The sequence below is a fragment of the Silurus aristotelis genome (assembly GCF_946808225.1).
Source record: "Silurus aristotelis genome assembly, chromosome: 15".
Taxonomy (NCBI): Eukaryota; Metazoa; Chordata; class Actinopteri; order Siluriformes; family Siluridae; genus Silurus; species Silurus aristotelis.
Window position 1 is genome coordinate 14,674,173 of NC_139588.1, and position 7,987 is coordinate 14,682,159.

Genomic DNA, 7,987 nt, shown 5'->3' on the forward strand with positions numbered 1-7,987 from the left:
AATGAACATGCTGCTCTAAGACTAGTACATTTATAAACTGTAAAAGCACTAAGGGACGATTTACATGCATGACAGCGATATTTACTTCTTTTTCTCTGGGCTACACTCCGCCATCTCTGGAGTCCAGCCACGCCCGCTGAGCGTACAAGACGAGGGAGGAGGGAGGGGTGGTCCGTGTCTCCATGGCGACGGTGACGTTTTTCCCCTCGATCTAATTGGCGTAAAGTCAGTGGCCTCAGTCTAAGCCTGCCTCTGTCCCGCCTTCCCGGGCCTCCCATTGGTTTTTTGTGACGCGTTTGCGCCGTCAAACTGCAATCTGATTGGCCGCGAGCAGGTCTTATTTTTCATGTTCGGTAGACGCGAGTCGCAATCGGTTCTCCCTCCAAACCAACCAGAAGACGGGTCTCTCGCTGTTGCCTTTGCGGAGTGGTGGATTCTGAGCCGCGGAAAAAAAAAGGTCGGCGGTTTCTTCCATAATTACTTTCGATCTCTTTGCCCTCCGTGTCACGGCGGTAATTTTTGATACTTTTGATAAATATTTGTGCAAAAAATCGCCTTGAGGGGAAAACCCCCCCGACCTGTCAGACAGATTCACGTATAGTTAGCCGTTAAGCTAACTCAGGGTAGGTGAGATCAGAGGGTACGCACGAGCGCTCGCGTTTTGGTCGGTAAACGGAGAAAAATAAAAGAAGCGATAAAGGCGAACCGTTAAAATTGCACAAATAGCTAACGGGAGCTCTGTTTTGTGTTTTACAATAATGTCGAGCTTTTTTTTCGTGTTATTCAATGGATTTTTTGCCAACAATAGCTGAGACTTTGTACTTGTGGTGTCTGGGGTTGTAAACTAGCTAGCGTGTAGCATGAATATGGGTTTAGCTAGCGTGTTAGCTAGCAGTAGCAGCACAGGAACTGTTGTGGGTGTAAAGGGACATTAATATATAACGGATTTATTAATAGGATAAAGTGTGTGCGTGTGTGTGCTGAAACAACTGACTAAAACCAGTAATCGCACTGCCTGGTGTTAGAGAGAGCAGTGCGGTCAGGTCTATACAGGTGTCTGGACCGGATCCTTCATATCTTCCGTAGGAATCTTGATAGTCTCTGGGTATCATGGTGTAAATTCTACATGTATTGTGATTTTAGTGAGAATAGCACGCAGTATAGAGCGATTATTGGCCGTCTTCCAGAAATCTTATCGCTAACGTCCACGCCTTCTGATCTGATCTTGCAGGTGCGCCTGAGAGAACCACATCAGCAGCTTGCTTTACACTTTCCCCGATCCGGTGTTTTTGAGTAGTCGCTTTCACGCCACCGTTTTTTCCCCCCCTTTATTGGACTGGCCGTAGACTTCACATCACGGACAACAACATGGATAAAACGGAGCTGATTCAAAAGGCCAAGCTGGCGGAGCAGGCCGAGCGCTACGACGACATGGCGGCGTCCATGAAGGCGGTGACTGAGCAGGGAGCCGAGCTCACCAACGAGGAGAGGAACCTGCTCTCGGTCGCCTACAAAAACGTGGTGGGGGCTCGGAGATCGGCGTGGAGGGTCATCTCGAGCATCGAGCAGAAGACGGACGGCGGCGACAAGAAGCTGCAGATGGTGAAGGAGTACAGAGAGAAGGTGGAGGGCGAGCTGCGTGAAATCTGCGATGATGTGCTGGTAAGGCTGGGCACATTCTCCACTTTTTAAATGGAGGTTTTCAAACATCTGGTCATATCACAATACACAACACGAGCTAAACGGTCGTGTTTTTATATGAAGATAAGGTGAAAGACGTGATCTGCGTGGAAGTGATGTTTAATGCACACCTTTGTTTGACCATTGTGCCATTCATTGTGCAATCATGATTAATACCTGACTTCATGTTTTCATGTCAAGCAAATTGGCCAAGAGTTTTTGCCATTACTCTTAATTCTAAAATAAACACCATTACATGGTGTGTAAAGAAGCTGCCATGCGAGAACATGGCAGTGTTCACATCTGAAGCTGTTCCAGAGCAATGCAGCGATTGATTCCTGAAACAGTGGTGCAGAGGCGAATGACCTGCCATATCAACTGCTCACGATCAATATGTGCTGCAGGCAGAAATGCTGCGTCCTTCTCCTCCCACATCCACTCAGAGGTGCAGGAGCTACGCAGTATTTCCTTACTCCTAGGGTTTTTTTTTTTTTGCGCTGAAAGGTTACTTCAGAGCACCGAATATGATATTTTAGAATGCAATTTGATCTTGTTTTGTCTAGAGATCCTGATGTTTGGCGTGTGTGTCAGGCTGGCCGTTTGGTTCTCATCCTCAAATCTGTTAAGTTGTGACACTTCCTGAAGGAGTAGTTTGGACAAAAAAAATACGTTCCCTTATGTTCTGTATTTAATCTATCATGTGTGTTTTGCCTCTTAAGTTTAAGAAGCTGAAATACTAATGTATCATTATTTTTTTAAAAACGTACACTTATATGCTGACCATATCAGACTATTTTCAGCTTTCCCATTGCTTTAAAGAACATCCGTTTGATTACATTGGTTTGGGCTGCCACACAAAGGTTTCTGCAGTAAAGTACTTCCTGCACCATTTACTAGAGCGAAGACAAGTGTGTGGACACAGTTCCTTCTCAGATTACCTGCTTCAGCCCCCTAGTGTTGGGTTATGGCCTCCCACACTCGAACTTCCTCCATGCACATTCACAAAGACATTCAGTGTTTATTGTGCCATATTTTAAGCATCTTTCATTTATCTAGAGATTTTACTCTGACCAGAGTGTGGGATATGACAAAGTATTACCGTCGATCACAAAAAGGCGGGAAACGAAACTAAATATTGGAATGTGTAGTATAATTGGTAACAGAGTAATCAGCTCCTAGTTTTGGAGCCCTGGTATTGATAATCTTACCTTGCTGAATGCGTTGTGTGGGTTGGTGGTTCGACGGATAGATATTTCTACTTTTTTATTAAATTCCACATGCAATGAATTAGGACCACCTGAGTTTTGATCATTATTATTAACAATTAATCAAGACTGTCTATAGACTGTGCCTGTTCCTCTGAGAGGAAGCGGGCAGTTTTATTGGTGAGGTTTGCTTCGTTTAGCCTCTACTCACTCGTCGTGGTTTCTGCTGCCTTCGATTATGTAACTGCAGGTTTCTTTTAGAAAGGCTTCTTTTAATTACTACCACTAAATGATGAGTGAGGCTGTGAGTCTGCAGTGCATTTTGTGTTTGCTGTAGATGGTTTAAAGATTAGCGCCTTTCTATTATTTCACCAGAGCTGAACTAAGCTAAGGCTGAACCACTGGATCATGGAAGTGCAGCACAATACAGCCTGTTTAGAATAACCATGTGTTGGCACTAGTTGTCTGCGCAACAGCATCCTAGGTGAAGGAGTATTTTAGGCTATCATCACTGACCACAGAAGCTAAAGGAAAAGGCTGGGTTCACACAGGATGTCTGCAGGCTGCACGCACACATTCGCACACTTGTGCTTCAGACTTGGTGTGTGTGTGTGTGTGTGTGTGTGTGTGTGTGTGTGTGTGTGAAATCATTTGCATTTGTTTCCTAAAAATGTGATGCCCTTAAAAACACAATTGCATTTAAACACAAAGTTCCAGATCATGTTATGTTCAAAATAACACTTTTTTTTTTTTCCTATGAGCTGGGTATGTTTTTTTTTTTTTTTTTTTTTTTTTTTTATAAATAAATTTATTTATTTATTTTTTTATGGATACTCCAGCTCCTTACATTTTTGCATAGACTTTAGTAAATTGGTGTTTGCCTGAGTGCAGCATACTCCTGCCATTAATATACTTTGTAGTTAGATTTCTGAGTAAATATTTGTATTTCGCCACAACTTTTTCAAATGTTAGTATTTCATTGTTTTATTTTTATTGCTTTCTTCTCAGCGGCTCCTGCAAAAATACTTGATTGCGAATGCCTCTAGTCCTGAGAGCAAAGTCTTCTATTTAAAGATGAAAGGTGACTACCATAGATATCTTGCAGAGGTTGCTTCCGGGGAAAATAAAAAGGGTGAGTGTGTTTTTCTTTTCTCTAACATAATTCTGTCGTTAAGAATCACTCTTTGATGCAGAATGAGAAAGAAGTTGTAGTTTGTTATAGTAGTAATATTTGAGATGCTTAGTGTTTTTTTTTTTTTTTTTTTTTTTTTTTTTTTTTTTTTTTGTGTCTGCATTTATTTGACAAAAGCATTGGCTGACTTGCTGATCACTTTAATTTGAATACGTCCTCCTACAGATTCACAGTTTTCTCTCTTATGCAGCACAGTGCATTAAAACCTGCTGATTTTTACATGCAGCAGTCAAGAGTTTACACAGAATAGAGTGTAAAAACAAGGCTTCTTATGAACTGAGGATTTGTGGCCAGAAACACCTTGTTGATGAGAGAGAGCAGGGAAGGATGGCCATGCTGGTTTGAACTGACAGAAAGGTCACAGTAATTCATATAATCATTATTTACATTCATGCTAAGCAGAAAATAATTTCATCATGCCAAACCTTGAGGCAAATGGGTTGAAACGTCAGAAAACCACATTTAGTTCCACTTTCTTCGTAATCTTCAGTGGCCACAGGCTCAATAAAATTGGACAGTTTTTGGATGAAACATTGGAAAAATTACCATGATTTTGTCCCATTTCAGCAAGTTTAAACAAGTCTGGCTATTCGTGTTTTACTTCTTTTACTAGCAAGGTGATTCTAATCCCCTGCTCGTTCACGTTTTTTTTTTTTTTTGTTTAAAAGCGTGAGACTTGTTTAAAAGTGCCAGCAGATCAGAACTCGCCAGACACCAACCGCAGTAATCACGCAGTCCCTCTCCACATTTGTTACTTGCAGTTGTGAAAAACCACAATGCTGCGCTTGGCGGTCTCTGGTGTATGGCAAAGTAAACTGTTGGTGAATAGTTGATATTTCACAACACAGGACATTACACTTTTAGAGAATTGTATTACACCAGCATTTTTATGAAAGGATTCAACTTTTTTTTTTTTTTTTGCGAAGAAATTTCTTTGGTACCCGACAGCCAGCTAAGCTCAGGAACAGGTTATTGTATCAAATCTGATACAACGTATTTGTCGTATGATTCTCTTAAAATTGCGAAATGCTTTGGGCACATTTTCGATATTTCAAACAGGCCTCCTCTCTGATGCTAACACTTAGTATTAAATAATGCATGGTATTATTTTTATGACTAAATGTTTTGTTTTTCTTTCCATACGCAGAGACAATAGGCCACTCACAGGATGCCTATCAGGAGGCATTTAGCATTAGTCAGAAGGAGATGCAGCCCACACACCCTATCCGTCTGGGTCTGGCCCTCAACTTCTCGGTCTTCTACTATGAGATCATCAATTCATCTGAACAGGCTTGTAACCTGGCCAAGCAGGTAAGTACTGACTCGATACACTGGAACTCATTCTCATCAAACATATAGTTTTGTAAAGAAGTCTATTAAACTGAATTGACCCTAGTTTTGATTCCACTCGCAGGCCTTTGATGAAGCTATTGCTGAGCTTGACACACTTAATGAAGACTCGTACAAAGACAGCACACTCATCATGCAGTTACTTAGAGACAACCTTACAGTAAGTTACACACGGCTGAAGTGTTGCTTAAGGAACCAGTGTGATGTAAAACAAACACGGGTGTTTATGAAGTGTGGTCTAACTTCATAAACACCCGTGTTTGTTTTACATCACAACTTTTGCAATCAACTCCTGTTTTCATTCTCCATCACTGATCTCAGTCGTATTAATATGCATGGTCAAAAGCTTGGACAGGGTTTGTTTAAAATTTTTTTTAATGTCTGCAGTGCTAAATAAACACAATGGTGAACAATAATTTGGATTTTACTCTTGAATTTTTATCTTAGGAGTTTTTAGCACTTTGTCAGTCAGATGTATAGATTTAACAGGATAATAGGTTTTCCTTTTTTTCCAGCATTACATGTAACTTTGTGGATATGGCATGCCTTTGATATAATCGTAATGATTAGTAAATTGCTGTGGTGTAAGAGGAATAGAGCTTGTGGATGGGGGTGGGGTGCTTTTATTGGGAAATGATAGTCTTTTTAGTGAAGGCTGCATCTCACCACTCTGTCACAGAACATTTTAATTTTTTATACTTGCCATGTTGTGTCTCGTTTTCTGTTCTAATTCTTTGTTAGCATGCAAAAAAGGGAAAGTCAAAATAATGGTAAACACGAGTTTTATTAAATCTGCTAATCTTTTCTTTCAGTTATGGACTTCTGACAATGCAGCAGACGAGGGTGAAGGAGGAGACGGAGAGAACTAAGACTCCAGCGTGTCTCCACATATATAAAATAAATGAAAAAAAAAAATGGGGGAAAAAACAGGAAAAAAAAAAAAGAAACTTTTTACACATCATTCCTTATTGTTTCACATATAATTATCTAGTTATGTAAACCCATGATCAACGAGCTGTGTTTATGAAAATTTCTATTGTCCTGTTATTTTAAATCACCTGGCTTGAGATTGATATTAAGTTAAAATAACTCATTCATTCCTTCATTTTGTGGTTTTGTCTGTTTTTGCCTTTAATGTGCAGTGTCCGCTATAGAAAAGTATTACCCTCACATGACGTCAGCGTTCCATTAATTATAAGACAACGAGTATATGTCCTTTTGCAGTTCTGCTGAATTAGACAGATCTAACAAGCACTGACAGGCGAGACAGACAGGCTTTCTTCAACAACAAGCTGTGTTTTTGGCCACTTGTGCAATACATGTTTGCGGAAGATTAAAACTCTTGTGAAGAATGTTAGCGATGGCACAAACTCTCCTTCACTTCAGTGCTGTCAATATGAAGGGTTGCTGTTAAGTAGCTAGTCAGCTAGCACTACTCGGCCTGGCGATTCTGCTTACTGGCTTTTCCAAGCAAGGTTTATTTCAAGTAACATGATGAAACACTCTTTCTAATCAAGACCTTCGCTTTTTTTTGTTACGTTAAAGCATGCCTCGGTCAGAAAAGTGCCACTTTATTATTATTTACAATGAATAAAAAAAGAAAATTGGTCATGCATGCTGATTTTTTTTCAGTATTTTACTGGTTTGGAAATGAATACCGCATTACCCACCGCTACCAGGGTCGGTTCAATACTTTAATTGCAAAATTGTGCACATATTAAGGATCTTTCGGTTTGTCCAGTGATGTCGATAAATATACAGACCACTGTTGTGTTTTTGCAAAACGTTGATTGTAGTCTCCCAAGAGCCTTGTGGAAAAGCGTTCCAATGCCCTCTGTAACGGCTATGTAACCTGAATTAAAAGTGACCATTTTATAAACCATATCACTGTGTATGCTTCTGAATGATGTTTAATTTTTATTGGTATTTAAATTTCTTTTTTTTTTTTTTTTTAAGCTCAATTTTTAATGTATAAGATTTCACTAGTGAGTGCTTCCCCAGCTTTTTTCAGCACATATCTTTGTAAGTTATTCAGCATTTATCATTTGCATATCTTTTCTTACACCTTTTTAAAGTCAGTAGATGCTTTCTGGCATGTAAAGTAGGTCATAAAACTAATAAAATTAGTTTATTAAATTATTTTATTAAAATGCAATACATAACATATGCATTAGGTCTGGTATATAGTAGGAGGCAGTGATTACCCTTTTCTACCTTAACTATATATTATAATGTAGGTGTGTGTAAATATATTGCACATAAAATGAGATTAGTTTGGTCAGATTTCATGTTATCCCTCGGGGTGCTTCTACTCATGACTTCTGAAAAGCTAGAAACCTGGAACCTTCTGCCGACATGAACTAAAAATAGGATTTTGAACCCAGTCGGATTTATCCTTTTATACCCCACATAGGATCGAATAGGACGTGTATGTGAATCATGGATATATATAAATATTTTCTGTGAACTAAATGAAACCACTGGTTTGTGGGGAAATTCAAGCCCAATAACAAGTAAGTGTGCAGCACCTTCACACCGTCTGACTGCGAATGGAATTGAT

At 39.7% G+C, this 7,987-nt stretch overlaps 1 protein-coding gene across 3 annotated transcripts; it reads left to right on the top strand.

Moving 5' to 3' along the window:
- The first annotated feature begins 303 nt into the window (after positions 1 to 303).
- On the top strand, positions 304 to 7,311 carry ywhaqa (tyrosine 3-monooxygenase/tryptophan 5-monooxygenase activation protein, theta polypeptide a). 3 transcript variants are annotated; one of them, XM_083561843.1, is made up of 6 exons: positions 304 to 457; positions 1,232 to 1,662; positions 3,894 to 4,017; positions 5,225 to 5,388; positions 5,492 to 5,587; positions 6,240 to 7,311. In XM_083561843.1, exons 2-6 carry the CDS (start codon positions 1,369 to 1,371, stop codon positions 6,294 to 6,296), a joined length of 735 nt encoding a protein of 244 aa, XP_083417969.1. In that variant the 5' UTR covers positions 304 to 457; positions 1,232 to 1,368; the 3' UTR covers positions 6,297 to 7,311. The 3 variants fall into 3 exon arrangements, with proteins under 3 accessions (XP_083417969.1, XP_083417970.1, XP_083417971.1); XM_083561844.1 differs by having other exon boundaries at positions 373 to 512; XM_083561845.1 differs by having other exon boundaries at positions 457 to 623.
- The last annotated feature ends 676 nt before the right edge of the window (positions 7,312 to 7,987 follow it).

Excerpts from the sequence above, each read along its gene's own strand:
- ywhaqa (XM_083561843.1), top strand. The coding sequence starts at position 1,369 with ATGGATAAAACGGAGCTGATTCAAAAGGCCAAGCTGGCGGAGCAGGCC. Across the intron at positions 4,018-5,224 it reads TTCCGGGGAAAATAAAAAGG|AGACAATAGGCCACTCACAG; the intron begins GTGAGTGTGTTT and ends TTCCATACGCAG. Across the intron at positions 5,588-6,239 it reads TACTTAGAGACAACCTTACA|TTATGGACTTCTGACAATGC; the intron begins GTAAGTTACACA and ends CTTTTCTTTCAG.